Consider the following 25,765-nt stretch of genomic DNA (forward strand, 5'->3'; position numbering starts at 1 on the left):
CAAAATAAGATCAAGCGGCAGACTTGTTTTCTTGTAGCTAGGTCTTTTGAATCGATTCGTTCTTACTGCTCAACGCCAACAGGAACGCACGGAGCTGTTCTTCCCTGGACAATAAAGACGGCATATTGGAAGGAACTAAACGCCACCATGGTTTAAAAGGCAACTCTCTTCCCAAACAAGCACTGTTCTGCTGTAGTGGGCAGTTAGTTTTTTCCCAGACTTTCTTTTGCCCTGGCTTAGCATGGTACACATTGTATTACACACCACAGAAAAACACTCTCTTCTTAGATGATATCCCTTAAGTAAGACTGCTGTAAGATCACACTGGCACGTTGAAGCAAAAAAGTACAGGTCAAGTATGTGACAGAAACATTGATTACTTACTGAGCTGGAACTGGGTTTAATACTTCAAGGAAGCACACGTGACTTCAGAAAAAGACTAGATACTCACTAACTCACTGTAAGCAGCAGAAAGTCAGTTAAGGCACTAGCATCTCTGCAGGTCTGGACACAGCACCTTACACATCATAATTTCTTGAGACGCAGCAGGTTTCTTTTCTATGGATGTCTTTCTTTTTTAAAACGATGATCTTGGGCCCAGACATTTGGAGAAGACCTGCAAAGCGAGACACACTCGCGGAAGAAGCGGGGAGGACCCTCCCGAAGCAGGGAGGCTGCCGAGCCTGGCAACACCGATTTGTTTGCCCTGTGTTTGCGCGGGAGGTTAGGAGCAGGCGAAGGTAAGGATGGCTAGAGCGAACTCATCAGCTACAGCACAAGTTATTTATCCGCTCGGCCCTGAACATTTCCTTCCGCAGGACCTTCCCAAGCGGGAAACAGCACAGCAGGAGGGGAAAGACTTGCTGTAGGCAATTAAAACAAAGCAGCCCCCCMAAAAAAACCCAGCAGACAAAACTTGTTTCCTTTAAGCTTATTTAATGATATCTGAAACGCTTAAATTTTCTATTTCCCAGATCCTGAAACAGATTTTTTAAGTGACCAATATTTAATTCCAGAAACATACAACCTTATCAGCTAAGTCATAAAAGAGCTATTTTACAAACATACATCTGGATAATTAGAACAATAAAGTCTTTTTAGACATTCAAACATGATCAGTAAAAATACAGGATTATTAATAAAGATTTTTGTGTATTTTTTTTTAAAGAATACTTCCAGATTTTTTTCTTCTCTTTAAAGTAAATCTCTGTTAAGAGTACATGATTGTATGTTGTACAAAGAAAATAAAATATTTTAGTATGAAGAGAGCTCCAAAAGACTTAATTCAAAATAAAACAGCAGTGTTTTGGCTGCAGTATCCCTTTTGCAGTTCATCTGCTTGTCAGTTGGCACCTTTTGGGGGAGGGAGAGGGAAATAAGGGATTTCTTTGGGRAACAGAGGAACAAAATACCAGATACCATCAAGCACTGAGATTATAACCAAGGGTCACCTGCAGAGACAACAGACTCCTCTTCTAATAACAGGGACAGCATCTGCAAATCAGAATATCTGTGTTTCACGAGAACAACGTAAATAGGCATAGTGCTGTCTAAAAGCTAACCAAAACTATCCAGACTTCTTAGCTCTTCAGGTTTACATTCCCCGTCCTTCGTTCTGATCTCTGCTCCAGGATGTTAAAGGAATCTCCACTCCCTGCAGACAAGGCACGAGCAAGGAATCACAGCGATGACACACTGCTTTGCCCTTTGCTTTTCTGCTCTTCTACAGGCAAAGGAAATTCCCCTTTCCACAAGCACCCAGCCCTCCTCCTTCCGGGCCACGAATAAATCCCCGTAACAGCACAGGAGAAAGCACTGCTCAGAAGAATATAGAGGAATGGCTGTTATAATACRTCCTTGCTCCCAAAATAAGAAACCCTTGGGCATTTATTTTGGAAAAAAAACACTGGGGGAGGGAGGAGGAAGCCGGGACAAACAAACCGGAGATCRGTGTCCTGCTCTGCTGTCCAGTCTGAATAACGGAATGTACAATCACCAGTCAGGGACAAATTAAAATACTCCCTTATACTGGAAACTGGAATTTAAAGAAAGTTAATCTCATGACTTGAATGGAAACAAGAGGTGAGAATCCTGAAAAGTGCGTTTGAGTTTCAGCTCCTTCCACACAGCAAGGCATGGCCTGAGATCTACCATCCAGTACATGTGCTGGGAGCAAAAAGGAATCCCCGATTAGTTCAGGCTACTGCACTCAGAGGATAAGGACCCCTGGCCCCAGCATCATTTTTCTAGAGAGAACTAATGCCCTATTTGTGAGAATGATCAACATAGCATGAGAAGGCTAATTGAAACAAAATCCAAACAGGACAGAGCATAGTGTGCCATTTTATATTTCCCATAAAACCGGCTCCTTCTCTGACATGCCCAAAAGCTCTCTGCAGTCTCCTTCACTGGTGGTATTTCATCCATCCTGAAGGTTTCTCTGCCATCACCACTAGCATGAGAAAGCAAAGATGTTTCCCATTACAYATTTTGAGAGGTGACAGGGACAGAACTGTACCTCACCTCCTACTGCACTATGTCCAGGGTAGCATTAGGGGATGGCAGGTAAAATCCTCCACTTTAGTGGCTCCAGAGGCAGAAATGTAAGGGGCAGATGACACGGGAACATAAAGCCTTCCCAGCTTTTTCACTGGTGCTACACCTAAAGAGAGGAAGCAACATAGTGGTGGATGATGCTCCAAAATCCTTACACGAAGGTGGAAGGGTTGGAAGTAGCATGTCCAGATTGTCCCCCATGGCCCGCCAAGCCAGTYGCACACTTCTTGTGCAAGATGCTGCTCACCATGACCTCAAGAATTAACACAAGGCAGAGAAAACCAAAGAACCAGGCACTTGGCCCTCAATCACAAGGAATGAGCACTAAGCAACTGGGCCTTCACAGCTTCTGTCTTTGCTGGTATTTCAGCATACCCTCGAAAACCCACACTAATYACTCTCCATTTAGTACAGTCCAATGGAGATTTTCAATCAACCATGGAAACTGCTAGAAAGCTTTTAGACAGCTACAGCCATAGCAACTGCTCCTGTTTCTGGAGTGTGTAGTCCCAGACAGACATCATGCTTTGGCATGACCAAGGGAGGTGTGGTGTCCTTTTCTGTGAGTGCAAAAGGGCATTAAACACCAGATCTGGCTACAGCCCAGGTCTYTTTCTGGCAGGATCAGGTAAAAGCAGCATAAGGCAGCATTTTAGTTTTGGGGCTTCTTAGAGGAAATCTGGGTAATTAAAACGAAAGAAATCATATGGCTGAAGGTGGACGGGAGATCCCACCTGTGGAAAATGGAAGCACTTGGCTAATACTGACAGTATATTCATGCAGGTGCAACAGGACAGGCCTTAGTGGGTCATGAGGAAGAGGAAGCTCCTGCCAGCTTGGAAGAGAACACTTTGGCTTGTGTTGGCAGTGTAAAGCTCCTGCTGGTGAAAAACTGTACTTTGTGCAATTGGCTCTTAATGCAAGAGAAACTCCTCCCTGCTCCATAAAGGCCCATGGCTCCAACTTTCATACCAGGCCCAAAATCACCTCTGCTCAACCTGTGTCAATATTTATACAAACATATCCCTTGCATTTTTCTAACAGGAAGAGCAAGAACTGCTTCTTGCCACACATGAGTAGAAAAAGGACAGATCTGATTCTCTGCCAGTAGCTAGAGAAAACACGTTTGTGTTAATGGAGCAGGGAGTACGATCTTTATGCTGACCGAAGATGGATTCTCAGCACTTCATGATCCACACTGTAATACAAACCACGCTGTAACAGTTCTAACATGCTAATGGGATTTACAGGTCTGGCACACTGTTCAGTTTGGGTTAAGTAGTTTAAAACTAGGAAACACGGTGCAAAAGACTGCCTTACACAATTTCCACTAGCGTTCTTATTCAAGGTGTCTGTGACACTAAGGACAGCTTGAATCACCCTGTTYCAAGCAGCAAGTACCTGCGCTAGGACCAACTTCAGAGCAGAAACACAAYCACCCTAGGCTGTCCAGTGTGAGCTCTTCTGGCAGCCTGACATCTACCATCTTATTCCCAGACTGGAAGGAATTCCAACAGCAAAACCCATTAGAATCGGCTTAAGGAAGTACTGGAGAGCTATTTCAGCCTTCTTTGCTTTGTACATCTCCATTTCAGTAAGAACACATTGGCACAAATAAGTGTTTAAAGAAAAAAAAAAAAGAGAGAGAGAGGCAAGAGAGGCAAGAGAAGGAAAAAAAAAGAAAAGAAAAAGAAATACCCCAAGCCCTCAGCAAGACATACCTTCAGGTACTAAAATTTACTGGCCCTATAATCAGCAGTACCTGTGGCTAACTCAAATGGCAGCCCTTATTCATTCAGTAGTGAATCAGGGACAGACACCCATCTGCCCCACATCTTTGAAACACTTCTGGGTTTGCATTTTTGTCTTTTTGATCCAGAGAAAAGTTACAAAAGTGCTGCAGGTCCAAGTATTTTTTTTTTTTTTATCATTTTACAAAGGAGACAATGATCAAAGCCAACAAAGTYAAGAAAAAAAAATTAAACCCATCTTTCTCCTCTCCCAGTCTGATCCTGCATGTCAACAAAGGAGACTGCTAATGGGAGAGGAGAAAAAAAGTTTGCCCATCTCAAGTGCCTGGAGATTTAGTGCATGGAAAAATTCTTGTTACACATATGATGACATGAGCAGTTCCCATGCAACTGTTGAATACAGATAGTTCCAGCCACAAGTCATCTTAACACCTTCATAAGTAGCTCTTCACATGGCAGTTTGATTGCCAGCAGGGAGTGCACAGTCCAGTCCAGTGAAATAAAGACACRCATGCACACAGACACACCCTCTCCCTCAGACCTGACCTGCTCAGGAACAGTCGGAGGCAGAGTGTACCATATGCAGAGGGCTAGAACTGCCACTACCCAATTAAAATAAAACAAGAAAGGCAAATTAAAAAATTAAAATGTGCTTTTGATACACGGAATGAAGTCAAATAAATACACTGATTTTTTTTAAATGTCTAAATACATTTTTATATCCTACACCCAAAGCTCTGTACATTTGGTTTGGTTTTTCTGTTCTGCATCAAAAATGAATTTCTGGTAACAAGGAGAGGAGGAGTAGAATAGAAGAGACTCCCGCACTGACAAGATAGTACAGATGCCCCACAGGAAAAGCACCCCATGCCCATTTTGTTAGAGTACAGTTCACACTTGGTGGTCCACAGACAAAACCCTCATGTCTCAGAGTCCACATGGAAGACAGGGGGTGCTGGGTCCCGACACTCTTCATCCAACCTTCAGTCACTTCTGGAAACGTGACTAACTTTTATCTGAAAGAGCAAAAAAAGGATGGTAAGAGAGGGAGGTACATTGAGACAAATGGTTAACATTTCTGAACACAGTGTACTAACTGACAAAGCATGGCGTGAGGGATGGCATACACATTCAACCTGAAGATCTCTGTTGTTAATTCTATAAATTACATCTCAAGGATGCTCAAGRCCAGTTTAAAGGGACCTATGCAACCATTTCACACAGTGTCAGAAATATCGCAGAGGAGGAGAAGACAGACTGGAATCATTTTCCACATTCAACAATCTGCCTTTGGGACTCTAAGTCGATCTGGTCTTCTTTGAAAGATAAATTGTACATCCTGAGATGTAGGGCTTTAGCAGGCAGGGGTTTCTCAGCTTACAAACAGCTTTTTCAGAGGAAGGAACAAGCTCCTCCACATGTGTCTCAATGGGTTCCACTGACCTTTCTTGGAATCAACATGGCCACAGCCCTGTGGGAGCTGCTGAAGTAGCTAAAACCTTTTTCTTGTGAAACATTAATAATTGGCTTTGTGCTCTCTGGTTAATGCCTGAAGCCAATGTGGTATATGCTATCAATTTATAGAGATTCAATGAGCAAAGGTCTGTTGCATACGTGAATGCTCTCCTGTGGAGGCTGATCCAGCCAGCCCTTGGCGACGGAGAATGGTATAGTCTTCCTCAACCTCCTAAAATAAAAATAAATAAATAAAAGAAAGAAAGAAAGAAAGAAAGAAGGCTTCGATGGAAAGGGAATCTCCAACACATGCAAAAAATCATTTTGGAAACAATGCATTTACAAATCTCATTACTGCTGCAAATTAGCACTTCCATTTGACATTAGCAGCAACATGCAACGTATTTAATAAGCTTTTTTATGTCAGTTATTTATTTTCCTTAGGTCAGTGGTCCTTYCAAAACTCTACTGTTGCAGATTTGCATCAGCTTGTCCTATCCCACAGGAAAAGCCTGAACCTCTAAACTGGTATCAAAGTAATATATATACCTCGTACCCCTATCTACACACAGCTACTTGCTTCTTCTGACCCAGAACTTAATGCAAGTGAAACGGCAGCAAGTTGCCGCTTCAAACACTTTGACAGGTAAGAGTCAAAGAGTGAAAAAGAATGACTGCCTTCATTAACAACAGGGAAGGAGTCCTCTTGCAGTTAACTTTCTTCCCCCCCAAAATTACTTCCAAGCTCTTTTCTAAAACAAAGCCTAATCAACACGAAAATCCAAAAGATTGCAGAGAAGCATACTATACCTTTAATTTTTCAAGGTCATTCTCTATCTTCTGAATATACTGCATCATCTGCATACGTGACTTTATAGAGAAATGAGGGCTTCCCACAACTGAGCAGGACTCTTCGATTCCCCCCCAGCGTGAGGCCATCATCTCCTCCCCAAACGGAGAGCTTCCTCCATCCGACTGGGTGTCTCGTGGGGAAACTGGCTGCCTCTGTGCAGAGTCCAAAGAGCTGCGGCCACCTGTAGTGCACTGGAGAACTAGAGACGATACCTCCTCATCTGTGGAGCTCTCCTGCACTGTTCCATATCCATCAAGGATCAAATAATTTCCTGTTAAGAGAACAGATTTTTACTAGCATCTCCAGTTCAATAATAACCAAGAACCACTGAACTGCAGACAGTTTAAGCAGACTCTAAGAAAGATAAGTGGCGAAAGACCCATCTCTTGAGACATTTTAAAATGGATACAAAAAAGCATTTGTGAATACTACATAGAATAGTGATTATTTTAGACCAGACTAGCCTGGTTCTGAATTGGGCTTCAGAGATCATAGATGGTTTCTGGACTGCAGTTTGAGAATTACCTGATTAGATGAACTAATCACCTTTCCTTTTGTTCTTCCAAACTTGGTGTTCGTATCACAATGTCTGAAAACCTTCTGCTTATATTAAATGGTACCCAACAAATCAGACTGCTAGATTTAAAAGTTCCATTTACCACTTATGGTACTGAGGCTGCTTTTAGATGGGTTAGCTACCAAATACAGTTTGCTAATGATATGTTATAAAGCAGTTATAAACAAAAATGTTTTCACAACCTGCACCTAGCAACAGAATTGTTATAAATGATTTCTCTACAGTATTAGACTAAAGCTAGCATGTGGAAGCAGCATTAACTAAAACTGGCCAATCTAATGTCAGTTAAGGCAGTAAACAGTGTAAGAGGTGCCAAGTAGATTAAGATGCTTCAAGATGTTGGCTGAATTTTAGTATTTTCAAATGTCATAGTAATTCAGATAAAGCAAAATTATCTTCAATATAGAGTTGGATTCAGACAGTCAGAAATTGGCTAATTCATGTTGACAAAATCCAATTTTTAAATAAAAGCCTACTTACAGATAAGTTATTTCAAGACTAATAGTCATACAGAAATCTACCTACTACTAGCTACTTCCACTATAACATTCACGTGAGCAACCTGTGTGTTAAATTTAGTGCACTGTCACCACTTTGGCTTATTGGAATCAAAGGACTCTGCAAACACAGTGTGCAAAGCCCCATGAAAGTGCTTACAGTTGCTGTCTTAGAGCTAGCTTTCTGCTGAGTTAACAGCTCTAAAATCATCTTGATGGCTGGAAGAAATATGCTTTAAGATGCTGCAGAGGTAACCATCAAATATAGCGTATGTAACAGTAATAGTACAAATAAGTTTTTAAGAACTTCAGACTGGGTGTGAGGTGACAGGGCACAATTACAATACAAAGCTAAACTGTGAGTTTTGTTTTTCAAAGCTTAACCAGAAGAAACCAATATAGTAACTACAAAATAGCCTAAGACATTGCGGGGGGAGAGAGGTCTGTGTGCACAGACTAAGGCAGTGCTATCCCCACAGGTACCAATAGTTAGCTTAGAGATAACGTGGTCCAGCAGGAACAGCAATCAAGAGCTTGCGCTGCATCCATACCTCTCACGGTTTCTCACAGTGTATTAACCACATGGTATTTCAACTTCTATTGTTATAAAATAGAATATTCATCAGGTATGTATTTGTACAGCCCTATTCAGGGCTAAAATAACTTCCAAAGACTAGAGAATTAATTTTCAATGTCCTGTACCATACCAGCAAAGAGGCTTCACCAGGAAAACATATCATGATTTTCTTCAAGTATCTTCTATTTAATATTGAACTCAAGTCTCCAGTATCCAATCAGGACAAACTGTCTTTCAACGAGTGAATGAAACATGCTTACCTGAGATCCGTAGCCGCACATCCTCTTCCTCCTTCCTTTCCATTAGTTCACTTTCAGATGGATTTTCATCACTGTGAGCTTCTCGAGCATCAAAAAAATGTTCCCCGCTTTCATCAGCGCCCATCCCTTCCAGCTCTGTGGTTGAGATCTCCAGATTCATACTTATGTGGTCTATTGCTAAGTTACTACTTGATCTGGGGTCTCTCGCTATGAGCTGCATGGCATCCTCTGAAGCTGATGATTCAGCTGAAGTCCGGAGGCCGTAACTAGCCGTGGATTCACTAGCGCCAGTTCTCGGAAACATCCGGTCTGCTCCAGGCTGGGGACATTTGTCATTGTCAGAGTGCTGTAGTCCAAGCTCACTTCCACTCTCAGTTTGGGCTTCTTGGGATACAGTCCTAAACCTGGGAAAGTGCTGCCGGTCTTCAAGGCCCCTCTTCTCAGAAAAGCCAAACTGCTGCACCAACAGCTGCTTCAGCAAGTCCACTGCAAATAGAGATAATATTCACAAGGCTTCATAGACTGCAGCCCCTCTAACACTGACTAAACTAAGGGCTGCTCTTTCAAAAAGAGAGACCTCATAGCAGCCAGTCCTCTCATTGCTCCCGTCAGGAAAGACAGGGGTAAAAAGAAATAAAGTCTGCATCCGTGTACCAACGCTTTATTCCCTGTTTCACTTTGCAAGTGAGGACAACCCASAGCAGTACATGTCCCATCTTGCTAAGTGGAAGGCAGATCAGGTATTCTACTAAAATTATCCGCAAGTGAGTGACAGCACTCTCCATCCCAAATGGACTAAAAATTACGGCATTAATAGGGGATTYCCACCTGAGAAACAAGCACATTAAGACTATTTCATTAATTAAACTTTGAAATGACAGATCAAAAAAATACATTTTCCCWGAAAGTTCATATAAATTTACACTTATTTGAACTTCAATCCACATTCCTTTAGCTCTCAAATTATCTTAACAAATCACTTTAGAATAAGGTCACATCGTTCAAAACAAAGACAAGAAAAAGCCAAGACCCTAAGAACACTGTTCRTTCTCACCATATAATGCTCATTTAATACCCCAGAAAAGCTATGAGTTCTCTTGTCAAAACGCGAGAGGCCCACTCACATTTTGCTGATAGCTGCTTTTTTAAGTCATGAGATGTTAGGTCACTGATACTAACTTTATACAGCCCACAGACTAGGATTCTCTTATCATTGGTCTCTGAGAACAAGTATTAAGAGCACTTGTACAGCATTCAAAATTGGAAAAGGAACTTGAATCCTGTCAGAAGAGAAACTCAGAATGGATTAGAAGACTCGAGGTAAACTATTAGGTTGTTGAAAACTGTCACTTCTTGTAAAGATTAGAGAGAATTTAGGCCAAGAATACAAATGCTCTGCATTTTAGCAAAAGCARGGAACCTACAGAACAGCAATAAGGACTATTCACTTCAAGTACAATTCAGAACGTTCACCTCCATTTCAGAGCTGCCAGGGAGAGGTATCAGCATTAACGAATTTGTTCAAACTTTAAGAGGTTATATGTTTAGGGACAAAAGGAATYGCAGTGCTGGATATGACCAAGCAGGTTACACACACCTGTATTCTCCCTCTAAAAAATGGCTGATACCAGAGAATATAGGAAGCAAYCAGAATTTTTCTAAAAACCAATTTCATGGAATAATGTCTATCAGGGAAATTCCTTTCCTACTCACTCAAGTGTTGAGCTACTTAGACCCAACTATCTCTCAAACCCTTAGTAAATCTGRACCTAAATGTTTGTCAAGTTTGCAAAACATCCAGTCTCTTTTGCCAATTTTGCAAAAAAACAATGTGAATTCATGTTCAAAAACTCATGCAATTTCTCCTGCATTACTTGCCCAGTGTTGTGAAAAGAAGTCCACAGGCTGTGTTATCTTTTAAAATACTGCTGACTAGCAATGATACTTCACAACCCTGTGCAAAACTCTGCTATGACATTTTGGCACCAAAGTATTTCATGGACAATAGGTTACAATTCATTATTACCTTCACTTTATACATAGGAAAACCGTAACAAAACAATCACGTGACCACCTAAAGCTAACGAAAGCACCAATATATGAATTTAGAACTTAAGAATTCCTCCATGTTAGATTCATTTTATTTTGCTCTACTGTGATCTGCAGGACAGAGACACATGAATTTTAACTAAAAGGGACATGAGGTATTATATTACCTCATTGATTCAGATGGTTAATCTAAGAATTCCCATAYCCAAATCACACCCCACCAGATACTGCCCACAGATACTTACAGTTCCTTAATGCATCCAGTGCCCATTGCCCTTCAGATACTGAAGGTGAATTGGTGGTCGTGTCTTCATAGCATGCAGAAGAATCTTTAAGTGACAGGTCTGTCTGATGCACTTTATCAAACTGTCTTTCTGTCACAAGAAGACTTTCTACTTTGGACTTTTCAGACATGATGGGTGAAGACGACTGAGCGTTCAGTATCAAGGGAGATTCAAGGCCCAAATCTTTATCTTGTAAATAGAAAACATACACTCATGTTAAACAACTATTTCAACTATGACGTGAAACTGCAGAAATTTCTGCTTCACATGGACACCTCTGAAAACACTAAAAAAAAATAAAGAAAAAAAAAGAAAAAAGAAAAAAAAGAGGGATATTTCAAACAGGTTGAGTTTGAGTTTACTTCCTTACAGGACTTGTAAAGAAGTCTTTCCTTTCCAGAAAAACATCAATGCCACCAGAAGATCCTCTAGAAAAAGGAATATGGCTTGGCACATTTGCAAACGTGCCTTGTAGCAAATCTACTGCTCCTGTACCTGGACTTTGCAGACTAGCAGGAATGTCATGCTGCTCTTTGAGCTTCTGCTGCTCCTCTTCTTCACGCTCTTCTCTGCGAGGAGCAAAGAATGAACACATTCATTTAGTCACGCGCATCTGAATTGCTGCATGAGAGTCAGCACTTTGGCTGACAATCTCTGAGCARAAGAGGGGTTACTGGAAAAAGAAAACCAATCCTTCCTCCCCCAGCTACTGTCACTTACTCGCCAGGTCCTGACTGTGGTAATGGGATGACTCTTCTGGTAGTCTCCACTTTTACGGTCCCTGCCATCTGAGCTATAAGGTCCTGCCATCTACAGTAGAGAGAACAAATAAAAACATGCAAGATGTGAAGTATAATGACACTGCTGCATTGAACGCTTTCTAAATTCAGCTTATAAAATTAGTGCCTTTCTTAACTGCTTTTCTTATCAACAGAAACRTCTAATTTTTTAAAATCTATTACTGTCAATGTCTCAGTAGTATCTTGCAGCCACAAGTTAAGTGCTACAGCGTAACACTCACCTTACTAGATAGTCAGTCTTTAGCATAAAGAAATGAATGATGGGACCTTAGCAAGAGCTGTCAGATGAGGCACTTATTTTATACACAAATATATAAGAAAGCATTAAGTAACATTTCTTGCATATTACCGAACAGTTTCATATATGATGCTCTAAAACAGTTGATACATATCATACAAACTAGTCTATGCCCTGCTTATACTTCAGAACAAAAGCATTTGTACCAAAGAGGAAGAACAGTTTATCCAGGGTTTGAAATTCATGCACAGGGTGCTTATGATACCAGTATCAAAGTCCCGAAGTCTACCTCTTTCAGCATGAAGATGTTGGATGATTTCACTGACTTATCAGGTACTCGGTTACATAACACCAAATCACAAAGGTAAAAAGTACCTTTCAGGTTTTTTTTATATATATATATGTATGTATACATGTATATATATATTTATTTATACACACACGCACACTATACACATACTATACTGTGTATACACACATACTACAYGTACTATATAAGTACCATAGAGTGTGTGTTTATGTGTGTATACATACACACATTCTCACTAAAACACAAGTATACAAACTTTCTGAAAGTGATGAGAGACTACGCCTTTGGTACTTCCCACCTTGGCCAATATAACTAGGTTCTCCCCTGAGCTTACAGAAGTAATTCATGGATACCTGCACAATACCACAGGCAAGTAGATKTAAAAGTTCTCTCAAGTACAACAAATCAAACAGCAGATGGAGCTGAACCAATTACTCACACATTCTTTTCTGAAACAGTCTGTGCCACCAGTTCATAAATATGAGCACCATTTTCTGACATGGAGATGACGAAAAAAGCTTTGTTATCTGAAGCAATGCAGGGAGGAAAGAATTTAATTAGATGCCTTGTATTGTACAGTTTTCTGAAAATTCATAGAAACCAGGCATAATCCCAACCAGAAGCAATGATAGAAGAGTTTGTGAAATACCTCTCCAATGCTACAATATACAAATATAATTGTTTCCCTATCCATTAAATTTGTCTATTAGTCCTAAAAGAAAAGAGCTGTTACTCTTCAGACTACTTTGAAACAGATTTATTTCCTCTCTTTTCCCTCCTAACAATTTTCATTTCTACTGTACCTTTCATCTAATAAGGTCAGAGTACCTTAACTTATAAGCCTATTTAAAACTCAGATCATAGCTAAAAGGATGCTATTACCTGTTTTTATAAGGAGRTAACTGATACAGAAACATTTAACAGCTCATTCAGCATCACAAAGCAAGATGCTGGAGAAGCAAGAGTTAAGGCAACGTGTTTTTCCATGTYCTATTCTAGAATTTTAGACAAAAGCAYCTTTCCTAAAGTTATTAAATCGTCMTTTGCAGCTTCCTCTTTAGTTTTCCCCATCRGTTAYACTGACCTGTTGCCACTTGACGAACCAGAACAGTGTTCAATTTGATGATAGGACTGAAGGTGTGCTTGCTATCAGCTGTGGATGCCAAGATTTTGCTGTGACACTTCAGTACCAGTTTATCATCTTGTTTCTGCAACAGCACCAGAATGTCCTCCAGAAGCAGAGTGTAGAGATCTGGACAGAGTGTAAACAAACCCAGAATGAGTTAAAGATTCATGGTTTTCTATCACATCCTTGCAGAAAGAAAGAGGCTGCATTTTCGATTACTCATGCAGAGGCAGTAATCAGTGCTATGCCATTCTAGGCAAGGCTTGCAAATCTTCCTCATCAAAACTACAGCAGAGAGCTACAGATGGGATTGGATCATCTCATGACTGACTGCTGTGTCCCTGCATGGCCTTAATGATACTCCAGCACATTTCAGAATTGACAAGAATAATTTCATCAACTCTGAGAAACACATAGGCATTATTAGAGGCAGCAGCAGGAATCATAATTGGAAACTGCAGATACGCCTTCTCTCTCCCCYTCCTTCTCAGCAAACACACACAAACCCAATTCTAGACAGGACAAGACTCACCAATAGTTTTGTCACGATTAACCTTCCAAGTTAGAGGTCCTTCATGAAGCATTTTTCTCTTAGTTAGATCCAAGTTCTGTCAGTAGGGGAAGGAAAAAAAGTAGCAYTGTGAAACTTCTATTGAGGCAAGTAATAGGAAAGCACTGGAACTTCAGAGGGAAGGATACGGATTGGCACTCCAATTTGGAGACTAGCAGCTAAATCCAGTCTGGAAAAAGTAACATGGAACAGGAGTGGAGTACACTTGTACAACAAAACTTCTGAGTGGGTTTGTTRTCACTCTGCCTCACTCATCTGCTCTCATGCACATGCTGAGGGTGAGGGAGTAAAAAATTTTCCTTTTACATCAAGTTCCTAAGGCATTAACGTTGCCTAATTTCTAGGAGAAGTTTTTCCAATATCTCTTCATATTAAGTTTGTAGTTCCAGTATTACAACCAGTTAATGCTTCAGCATTTGATTTGCAAGTCAAGCATGCCGACAAATGACATATTGATATACAAATCATTCCAGTGATCTGATGGACTTTATAATGTCAATGGATTCTTCAATCATTTCCCTGCTCGTGACATTTAGATCTGCAGGCAAGTGGAAGTGACAGTTTTCACAAGTCATTCCTTCCAAGTCTCAAAGTCTAAAATCAATGACAGCAAGATTTTATAACTGCCAGTAAGTTCTTCATTTCCTGACTAAATGCTTGCAAGTTTATTTGTGGAAGACTACATGATATAGTTTTATAGCAAAGTCTTCATATAAAAATTTCTTTGGATACACAGTGACCTTAGAGAAGAGAGAGGAGTGATAAATAAATTACATTGAACTTAAGATATAGGCATAGGCAGTAGTCAAAATGAAGAAAATAAAATCCTGATATTGAGGAGAAAGTGGAAATCAAGTATCCCAACATGAGAAAAAGGGGCAGAATAGAATGAGAGTCTTTGTGTGGAAGTTATCTATTTGGACATTCATGAAAGAAAGGAAAACCAAAAAAAGGGGRAAAAAAGATTTATTTCTAGTTGCAAGTACCTATCGGTGCTTACAATCCACTTGAAATACGGAACTTTTATCAAGTTGGTCCTGTCCCAAAGATGTGTTTTTGTCCATTCCAATTAACAGCAGCCTATGGCAAGTAACCAGCTTCACTAATGCAACTGGAAGAATTTACAGGGGCCATGAAACACAGCACTCTAACACTGGACTTGAATTTCTACCTGGTTATACCTGTGGATCTTCTACATAAATCAACCTGCATACAAGTTCTTCTTTCAAAGTTATTTGCATTTCTACACTTCACAGCTCTCTGAGGCCTTCTCTGTTCCGACAGCACAACTAAGTGATCAAGTGAGAAACATCCATAAGACAATTCACCATCCACCAGCTATCTTTGATATGATACAGAAGTGCAATAGCTCACAGTTTGTTAAGATTTGGCTCGTGGAACTTAGAAGCTCCATCAGCACTTCTATTTGCAGAATGAAGTTGCTACATCCATAGAGACTTACAGGAAGACACCATGACTCAGATTTCCAAACCCAATCATTTTGTTCAACTTCTGTATAGAAGCACCATTTCTCTCCAAGGACCATTTGGCTGTACRTCTGAATTTGTAGTAGGAAGAGTCATAAACTTAGCTACATGGTTGCAAACACGATTCACATAGCAATCACTTCAAGACCATCACTCACCCTGAACTCATCCATCATGGGATCCTCAGACTGCTTCAAGTAGGACAGGTCAAGACGACGCTGATAATCTTCCAAATGCTGGAAAAGAGGTAATGAAGTTGGTCGCCAATTAGTGCAACTCRCTAGAGCCAAAGTGCAGGCAGTCATGAGTACTTCCACATGTTCAAACACCTCAGATTCCTGCTCTCATAGGAACAATGACGCCACAAAGCACCCTTAATCACAACAAGCGTACAAGTCACAAGTACAGAGATTGCAGGTGTTTTCAACAGGTTGTTTCCCTTCATCTGTCTTCTTCCCAGCCCCGATGCACACTTCATTCTCCTCCTACCTGCTTGTTTTCAGATTCTTTAACAGCCTGGTTCACGTGGTTAAGGACTTGACGACAATGATCTGCTGCTTTCTTCACTTTCTCCTTCTCTTCAGGCAGTTCTGCAAGACAGCAAGAAACTGTAAAAACACTCTCCAATGAAAGATGAAAGAGCCAGAAATCTAGTACAGTCTGCTGACCTTAAATCTGAGAAAAGGAACTTATGTTTGCAGAATAACCTATCAAAAAAGCATGACATTTCAAAGGGAAATGAGATTTAGGATGGGAGAGAATTCAGTCTGCACTGCAGAAGACACAAGCCTCAGATGATGACCGTACAGCACAGAAAGCACTTGTAACTATTGCTTTTCACAGGGGCTTGTGACAACTCTCCAAAGTATTACTCGCTCCACAAACCTGCATCCAAGAAGTATTCCAAAAAATCTTAAAATTTTACTAAGACTTCACACTGATACCAAGAGAGTATCAGTGTAAATAATTTAAAATGACACACAGCCAGCTAGTCCACCAAGATGAATCCTTGTGCACATCTTTTTTGAGTGGCTGACTTTGCAACTTACTACTCATTTCTGTCTTAGTTTCTTTGAATCCTTTTTTTTCTTCTTTTTTGGAAGAGAGAAACAGCTGAAGAAATATGTCCAAAAATACATTATACATTTTTCCATTCAGATATSCTGCATTTGATATCTCTGCAATAAAATCTCTGACAGCATACATACAGTCATTTTTTTTWAAATAAAAAACAATCTCCCGCTACTGCAAGGGCAAACAAGAGTTACCTTCCCAGCCAATGCCACATAACCATACAGAGACAGACACAAGTGAATCCCATCAATTCTCACTTACACAAGACATGTTATGAATCTAGCTAACAGACAAACAAACAAGTACATCAAGAATAGTGCAGTATCACATGCTTTCTTAATTATGAATAGAGCAAACTTGAAAACGTAGTATATTTTGCAAGAATAATGAGATTTCACCACAGCACATATCTGCTAGTAAACCTGAAAAGGCATGTTGTCAGATTATTAATCATGCTCTTGCCTGTTACCCTGGAAATATCTTTCAGTACAACACATCTTAGCTAAATTTCATCCTTCAGAGGAACATGAAAACCTTCAAGAACGGCTACATCAATACACTTTTGGCCTCTATTGTGTAGTATAGTACTTCTTTACAAATTCAAACTATCTCACATTCTTAGTTAACATTATATTGACAACATTAAAGTTTTACAATATTAAGCTTTTTTGAATCATCATTTTGTGGAGTAGGTGAAATTGTACTGTAATCGTGCATTCTTCCCAGAGATTGGGAATCTTGAACAAGCAATCCAAGAGTTCACTAGCAAGGATTGATTAAAAAGCATACCAAAACAACCCCACTCAATCGATACACCTAGGAAACCTTGACCTTAAGAAAATCAATTCATTCTAAATTATCAGCTTTTTGTTCTTTCTTAAAGAAACACATTGCTGTGCCCATAAGCCTTAACACTACACGATTTTTGCTTAGATTCTATAATACTTCCTTTTTTCCCTTCAATGCTCACAAATATATGCTATGTCTATCCGTGCTTGTTTAACAATAGTATAACTCAACAGGCTTTTATCCAGATTCTTCATTTTCACTTTTATGTTACTAGTGAACAATTAGGGATTTCTGTTGTTGGAAGGCCTTACATTTTCCCCCCTCTCTCAAAGGCATTTACCTGGAAATTCAAATTCACTTAAATGTGCTTTCTTAAATGTTCCATCTAGCCACCTTAATGTGTTGAAATATATATATTTTTTAATCAGAGTATGTTTATTACTGAAAACTAATTTACTGAAACAAATAAAATATTATCCCTAGTGACTGAATTCTTTCCAATTATTTCATACTTGAAGATTTTAGAAAGAAGTTAAATATACCAAGACAAATCTAGAAATAATAGGCACACTACTGACTATTAAAAACAATAATCCAAATGCAACTTGCCCCTTAGTAAGTTCCTAAACTTGGGTTTTCAGAACATACAGTAAGGAAAAGTTACTCTATACTTGMTCTTTTTCTCTGTTTCCTCTTCTTTCAAATATACTTTTAGCTACTGCTAGAGACTTGGCTAGACAAACCTTGGCCTTAAACCACATGGCAAGTTCAAAAATCCTTACAAATACCTCATTCTGTCATGTACTGTCATGTGCTTGCATACAATCAGAAATTAAGAGTGCAAAGAAAATATCTTCTTGACTTCAGTTTATAAAAAAAATAACAACAGTCATTGGATAATGAAGAAACAGGCTAGGAAATGGAGGGTGGAGAAGAGGCAATCAAATTTCTGTTTTCCTCCTTTGAAGGAGCAAACAAATAGCAAATCAAGTTGCTTCATCAGTAACTTTCACAAGCAGAATGGTTTGTTTTATCTACAAAATTAGAGCAATGCTGACTCATTTTTTTAAAAAACTACTTTTAAATGATTATATTGCACTCTACATTTACTATAACCCAATGCAGACTGTCATTTACCTATTTCAAATTGAATTTCAACTTTTTTTTCCCCTTAAGAAAAATGACTGGATATATTTCTTCTATTAAAATAACCCATTTTCAGCTGTCCTCCTGTGAAGAAGGCAGCAGTGGGGTCACAACAAAAACAAATAGTGACCTATAAAATTGAGCTGTCCTTCAACATATATGTTTTGAAATCACATTTGCTTAAAAACTCTGTGGAAATGCATGCGCTGGCTACCAGCAGAAATACTCTACCTGTGTACTTAGCAATATTATCCAGCAGAAGGGGGTACTTAGTCAACCTCTGCATCTCAGTGGGAATGATATCCTTCAACTGCAACCGTCGACACAGCGGATTACTCTCAGCATCCTAAAATTAATCAGCACAATAACTGCATTTGTCATTTTTATTAAGACTATAATTACCTGAACGTGTAACATCTATTCATCATAYAAAAGTCTGTTACTTCACTTTCCGGTAATTAAATACAAGACAAGAAATGCCAAGATTTATCATTCAGACAACACATCCCCTCTCCATTTGCAATTATATATAGGAAAGGCTCATCACAAAAGCAGCAGCTTCCTTCCCTCATTACTTCATGGAGGCCTCGTACCATCTCCAATCAATCTCAGTCACTGCCATAAAGGCAAGACATCAGTTTAGTATCTCACGCTATGGCAAAACTACGGTACATTTTTCAAAATAACCTCAATCCTTGTATTACCAGAGTTCTTCCCAGCCTGTGGTAATGAAGATAATGTACTCCTCTCCAAGTGCCACACATATTCAGCCACTCTTCTGGTGGGCGGAATAGGTGTGCCACATCTGTCTTTTGCCTGTGGCATGCAATAAAATTGTAGTACTGCAAGCAGTTTTCCCCACAGAAGAATTCATTTCCCTTGGAAAACAGCCACCTCAAACAAGATGTGATCTCCTGCCTGGGACAGCATCTGCTTTCCTGCATTCTATCAGGACATCCTGCATTTCTCAGAATTAAAGGCTTCTCAACCAGAAGTGATTAGCAGAGATAAATACAGCACTGGAATTGATCCCAATCTGAAGGCAGCATTACACATAATCTCATTAATTATGATAATTTTGTCTGTAGCCCTTCATTATCCTACAYTGGCTATAAGCCACATCCTCAAGCAGTTCATACCCTTGCATAAAATTCACCTGCACAAATGTCTGGAAGCGAGAGTCCTTCTTCTGACGTGACTTGATGACCTCTAGAGCAAAGGGCTGGTTACTGCAGAAAGTGGCAGTTGCATGTTTCAGCTTCTCTTCTGCTGGTCCACTAAACTGTGTCAGAAAGCCAAGAAAGTCAAATTTAGACACAGGGAAGTTCAGCATGTGCCAGTGTGAACAGACATACAGCCACACAGCARCACTAGTCTCAAAAGGGAAGAAAGAAATCGCTTTGGCAAAACATGAGAACTCATTTACATGAAAGARAACATTTTAAACATCCTGTTTTTAAAGATTTCCTCTCCTCATTCTACTGAGAAACCCCTTCACACCTCAAGACTCTCCAGATCTCTCTCTGCCCCTATCATATCCAACCCTTTTCAAAATGCCTTTCCTATCAACACTAATAACAAAAATATTGCAAGGTCTTAAACACRCTGCTCATTCAGAAAGAATACAGTGCCATGTCACCCTGGTCAGCCATATGGAGAGCAGAARAAACTGCACTTGGATGAATGACATGGGATTATCTACCAGACTACTGATCAGCACAGTCATGACCAAAGTTTTTGTTGTTTCGCAGGGACACCCCTGTCTAAACATCAGAACAYAGCATAACATGAGGGTTGGACTAGATGATCTCCACAGGTCCCTTCCAGCYTCACCATTCTGTGATTCTRTGATCTTGTTTCCTAAATAAAAGCCTTACAGAAACATGGCTAGGAAAAATGATAGCCAAGAGTAGGACTGAGAAGTGTGCAGCAGATGACAGATGGCTAATCTGTTACTGCAACTGCAAGCCTCTTCCCATTCTTAGTACCCAGTCTGTGAAACAGTCTAGTAATTCCAGAAAATAATCACTTTCTGAAGTGAGATCCTGGTTTTGCTTCAGCCACTTAGCCAGAACACTATTCAGGGACATACAACTATTGGCTTGTAATGTCCAGCTTGCTTATATTTCAGGCCTTTTCTCCAAATATGTTARAAAAGCTGCAAAGGGAAAAATGAATGCACAAGGTATTTCTTGCTTTTTCATAATATGCAGGGGAAATCTGAAAGAGTTTGAGGTATGAAAATCCTATGCTGAGTTCTTCCTGCTTTGCTTCAAACCTCTGTGTCTAGCTCTATGTCATCACAGAAATGATGACTGTTAGATATTCAGTTCCTATTAGCTGGGAATTATATCTTAGTTAATCTCTGGCTCTATTTATCATTTTAGGAAATGTATTTTCAAGAATAATAAAGCAAAAAATAATCAGTTTACCCAGGAAAGCAAGTCTTCCCCAATCTGGCCAATAACAGAAGTCTCGTTCCTTTTTCGGACAGATTTCATTTGATCATTCAATGCAACTTAAAGAAAGGAAAGAAAAAGAAGAAAGAAACAAAAGAAAYCTTATTATGTCTAAATTATTTGCTTGAAGTTCAGCATGTTCTTTAAAAGAAGAACTTTTCTAGGAGACACTAGATTTGCAGTAATTTGTGACAGATGTAACAGAACTTTTAAGAAAATGTTATATATCGCTTTTGCACTTCTGTTTTGCCTGTCTTCAGATGACCCCAAGAACATCTCCAGCTTTATTTTTTTCAGAAGCTCGATATCACTGACCTTTTAAAAAGGCAGAGACAATGTAACATACTTCTAGACACCTGCCTRAAATTATACAGCTGATTACTCAATGGCAGAGCTGAAATTCTGATTCTGAATAATCCTTTCTCTAAACATTAAGAAGGGCTGCCTTCAAAACCACCTGCAAGACATCAATTTTCTAAGACATTTTCATATTCTCTTCAACAGCAGTTGTAACTTTTTGAATGCTGCCCTCTGAATACCATTAATCAAAGCATCGCTCTTCTTTTTTTTCATCAAAGTATGAATCAGCACCAAGAGTCTGGGAACATGAATAAGTAAAAACAAGTATCCAAAACACTGGACACAGTCATTTTTTAATAAAGTATCTTCATATATCAGTTTATGCAAAAAGAAGAGTATCTATAAATGTTCTTTTTCCATCTGAAGCGTCATACAAGGTTGCCTCTCTTGGCAACCTCAGGGTCACCTGCATTTTTCCCCCACCCCMAGATATCTGTACCTGCAATTTCTGCTGAGACTGCAAAGCTGAAAGGTATCTCAGCTGCCCTTACCATGAAGCCCAAGGATATCTTCCAGATTTGAAAAGATTTTTCGTTTGTCACTGGAGTTCAGGATCCCTTCCCGGGTGACACGCTGGTAGAAGACATTATGCAGAACCTTCAGTGTGCGGACATGAGCTCTCTCTGTGTAAAACAATTCTGAAGAGAGGGGAAGACAGGATTACAACTACTGACTTGAATAGATGTGGCAATGTGGGTCCAAATCCAAATCAGCATGGACCAAACTTTGACACAGAAGTCAGAAGCACGGACTTATAAAAATATTCCTCATCWACACTGCTGGACCTTGCTGATCCATGTTCTGGTTTGCTCAGGAATGAAGCCATGCTCTGCTATACCTCYCTGTTTGAAAGGACAGGGAAGCCAATTCATTCATGAATCGTAATTTTGCCCTAATAAACAGCGATCTCTTAGCAGCTCACATAGCCACATACAGTGCTCTGCAAAATTGAAGAGCTGAAATTATGATGAAGTTTTAAAGACAACGTTTGGTAGTAGCTGTGTGCATTCAAGTGCATTCAAGATCACGCACTTTCCAGCAATCCAGACAGTGTTTCTTGTCTCCTTTTATAGGACATGATATCACAAAATTGGCTTTTCAGTGTCAAACCACGTAATTCTGCGTACTTCCAATCTAGGGACGAGATCAGTCTTGTATCAGGATACTTCTCAGTGGAGAATACAAACTTTACATACCCAAACTCTGCAAACTGAAAACAGCTGGCTCCTACTTTGGGCAGCATCAATGAAGAMAGACCTAGCTTTAAATTTCAAGAACTTCAGAGCTCCAAATGACAGAGCATGAACTTTGTGTTTCATGAGCTAAGGAAAACATCTCGTCTCACCATTAATCACTTCTTGGCGCTTGATTTCATAGGGTTTCAGCCCCATCAACACTTCCCGGCTCACAAGTTGTTGCCAGTTGGGAGGGTCCATGTCCACATCAAAATCATACAGCTCATCTTCACTTTGTACATCTGCAAAACCCACACTGTCCATCCTAAAAAAAAAAAAAAAAAAAAAGTCAGACGCCACCCATTTTTGGCATGGACATAAGGAAGAGAGAAGAGAACCTCTCCGGATTCATCATGAACATGCTCTCCCAAGAGGTTGATAGCTGTCTGAAGCTACTGGCATGTTTTATAATTTTGCCCTTTACAGAATGACCAAGARTTAATTAACACCTATTCATGCAGTATTTTCATAACCCTACTTTTAATGATACTGATAAAGTAATTTGGTTAAGGCCAAATACCAAGTCAGTGAAAGGGCAGCGACAATTCCTTCCCTCTGTCTCTCTGCAGATGCAGAGTGATTAGCAACAGGCAGACTTGGGAAAGAAAAGTAGGGATCTCTATTCCCCAATCCATCCATTACACTGATTGTTGTGTGTACTGATGGGATTTCAAGCATAGATCAAAGGGCTTATCTGCATATGATTAGATCTACCTGTCCTATATCTGAATCCAGTGTCTCATTTCATATACATGTTATTTAAGGACAGCAGAGATCACCTAGGTGATTGTAGTGGTTCAGAACAATGAACATCACTGCACTCTACTTTAAACATGATTAAAATCTCAACAGATTCAGTGAAGTTCAAGCAGTTATAAGCATACTCACTTGCGAAAAGTCTTTGGTGTTCCCATGTCAACCATTCTATGAAGAAAGAAAGGAGTTATTATAAGAATACTTACACAAGAATTTTACCCCTCTCAGACATTCAGCAGAACTCCAGATTAAAGAACCTTCTAATTGAAATGTTGGGTCCATSCGTCAAGCCTAGGCTTCTCATCTACAGACAGCTTTCTAGTACTATCATAGTATCAGACACAAATGACCATTTCCTTCTTCTGCTAACAATGTTTAATACAAATTGTGCCACTAGCAGTTTTATAGGCTTGGCTTCAGTGGCCTTTGTCATATCCACCCTCTTCTGAGGCTCAGGCAACCAGGACACCCGCAGTTACCTCTCAGATTCTCCCTCCTCCTCCTGCAAGTTTTCCAAGGGAGATGGGAATTCAAAAGTATTATTAGGTGTGCGGGGTGTGCCATCCACACAATCGCTAGAAGGTAGAGCTTCTACAGTCTGCTTCAAGCCTAAAAAGAGAAGGAGTAACAACTGTCAAAAACTGTACAAAATTGGAGTATATTAGAGAACTTCTGATTCACAGCCTCTTCTCAATTCAGAGTGCAGGAACTRAACTCCTGCCTTGGTTAGAAAACTCTCCATGAGAAATTTTTCCAGGTGACAGTCTTCTGCTTACAGGAGCAGACAAATGAGCCCTGAAACTCACAAGCTGTTTTCTTCTGCAAGATGATCCAAAGCCACTGTGATAGAGGCAACTGGAAAACAATTTCTGGCCATAATAGGATTTCCTGATTTGAACCAGAGACTAAGTGAGAAAAGATGACTAAACACCAACAAGATCATAACTAACAGAAGGAAAACATCTCCTAATTTGTTAAGTTTCCTGGACCAGAAGTGCACTTCATATATCCTGTCTGCAACACAGTACTTAAATCATCCCCCTTCGCTAATATCTTCCTACCTGCTTCACTGTCCTTGCTTCCCTCTGGAGAGGGAAAGGGACCGGTCGCCAAAGGAGACATTGGGTTGGCAGGCAGGTATACTGCATCTTGTCCATCAGTGGAGGACCCACTCTGGCGCATCTTGCCAGAATCTGGTGGCTCAGGGCTAACAGAAGAGGCTGTAGATAAGTGCTTTGGATGACGTTGCTTCTGCATTTCCATGGCTCTGCCAACTAAACAAAGACAGAGCTGTTATACCAGTGAAAGAGCTTTTACCTGTTTCCAGCAATCAAGAAAGGAAGCATCTCATGGACAGCTAATCAATTAGGCTCGTCTGTTTTTAAAAACACGTTTTAAGAACCAAAGATCTTACTGAACCTTCGTAACATGGATTTTTAAAGGACAGCAGAGACCTCAGCTTGCTTTCAGACTAGTAGTCAGGGAACAWGTATTTTATTGTCTGACATACTTGCACTACTATCGTGTCGACTCGGTCTCCTTGGTGGTCCCAGAATATTAGGGAAGCCTCTTCTCTTGCCTTTTTCCTCTCCTTCTTTCTCTTTCTTGATACTCTGCTGCAGTTAATATACAACAACAAAAATAAGCAAACAGTTAACTCATTTGGTCAGATTCAGTTATTTTCTGAGATATTGTCTAACTCTTCAGAATTGCAGCAATTTGATATGAGAAGCTTGTTTTTGTATCAGGTCATCTAATTCAGGGTTCAGCATCCTGGAAGGAAAGAGATGAAGGCAGCATATAGGCAAATTATAAGTGGTGTACAAGAAGATTGGCAGTAGGGAGCCAGAGCATCTTAAGAGATGCATCTGTAAAAAGCAAAAAAACACACATCCCAGTTTCCAACTCAGCAGGAACTAGAAATCACCCTTTCCTAGGGCAAGAGACTAATTTAAGTGACCGGCAGCACCTTGTTTCCGTAAGGGCAAATATCTTGTGACTCCAAAACTCCACAAGAATACAGCCTCTAATCTGGGAAAAAGAACCACAATTTATCATACCACCTTGGAAGAGATGCTAATGCTTCATCTAACCTTTTCACACTATCAGCACAGGACTCTTCATGACAGCCTTTACATTTCAAAGGAAGCTGGAACACTGATCAACCTAAGTAGTTACTGTGACCATATACACCCACATGCTTTGGGATAAGACCGAACACACTCACAAAGATCTAGAGTTGGTGAAAGAATTCATTATATAACTGGGGCACCGTGGGCAGCAGAGAGAGTGGTTTTCTTTCATTATGAAGCATGAATTTTTGGCCAAGTTTCTTGGGAAGAAAACCAGAGAGGCCAATAGTTTGATTAGCCTAAACAAGATCTACAAGTCATTCAAGATTGCATTATATGAATCACTTTTCAATCAAAGTTTTTATAAGGCTAGAACTATGGAAAGCAAGCAATTAGAATTTAGGCTGATGGATAAAGAAAGTAAAATGGCCACTCATTTTTAATTTAGGTGTCTGCAAACATATACAGAAACTAATTTCAACT

At 39.9% G+C, this 25,765-nt stretch overlaps 1 protein-coding gene across 3 annotated transcripts in view; it reads right to left on the reverse strand.

The window, feature by feature from the left end:
* Positions 1-916: 916 nt before the first annotated feature.
* ARHGEF12 (Rho guanine nucleotide exchange factor 12) overlaps positions 917-25,765 on the reverse strand; it is a 78,047-nt gene continuing 53,198 nt past the window's right edge. For 2 of the 3 annotated variants that reach the window (XM_085316837.1, XM_085316836.1), the window contains 21 exons: positions 24,721-24,826; positions 24,272-24,484; positions 23,690-23,819; positions 23,343-23,378; positions 22,565-22,719; positions 21,711-21,857; positions 20,833-20,918; positions 19,557-19,682; positions 18,632-18,746; positions 15,881-15,981; positions 15,550-15,627; positions 13,866-13,941; positions 13,292-13,459; positions 12,647-12,734; positions 11,580-11,669; positions 11,355-11,428; positions 10,821-11,048; positions 8,527-9,012; positions 6,573-6,886; positions 5,922-5,994; positions 917-5,323 (listed from right to left, as the gene is read on the reverse strand). In XM_085316837.1, coding sequence (XP_085172963.1) covers positions 5,313-5,323; positions 5,922-5,994; positions 6,573-6,886; positions 8,527-9,012; positions 10,821-11,048; positions 11,355-11,428; positions 11,580-11,669; positions 12,647-12,734; positions 13,292-13,459; positions 13,866-13,941; positions 15,550-15,627; positions 15,881-15,981; positions 18,632-18,746; positions 19,557-19,682; positions 20,833-20,918; positions 21,711-21,857; positions 22,565-22,719; positions 23,343-23,378; positions 23,690-23,819; positions 24,272-24,484; positions 24,721-24,826 — 2,901 coding nt within the window. In that variant the 3' untranslated portion in view covers positions 917-5,312. Of the gene's footprint in view, positions 5,324-5,921; positions 5,995-6,572; positions 6,887-8,526; positions 9,013-10,820; positions 11,049-11,354; positions 11,429-11,579; positions 11,670-12,646; positions 12,735-13,291; positions 13,460-13,865; positions 13,942-15,549; positions 15,628-15,880; positions 15,982-18,631; positions 18,747-19,556; positions 19,683-20,832; positions 20,919-21,710; positions 21,858-22,564; positions 22,720-23,342; positions 23,379-23,689; positions 23,820-24,271; positions 24,485-24,720; positions 24,827-25,765 lie in introns of those variants that run through there. The other variant, XM_085316838.1, reaches the window with a different exon arrangement.

The sequence above is a fragment of the Rhea americana genome, unplaced genomic scaffold (assembly GCF_003343005.1).
Source record: "Rhea americana isolate MKP2758 unplaced genomic scaffold, rheAme1 scaffold_48, whole genome shotgun sequence".
Lineage (NCBI taxonomy): Eukaryota > Metazoa > Chordata > Aves > Rheiformes > Rheidae > Rhea > Rhea americana.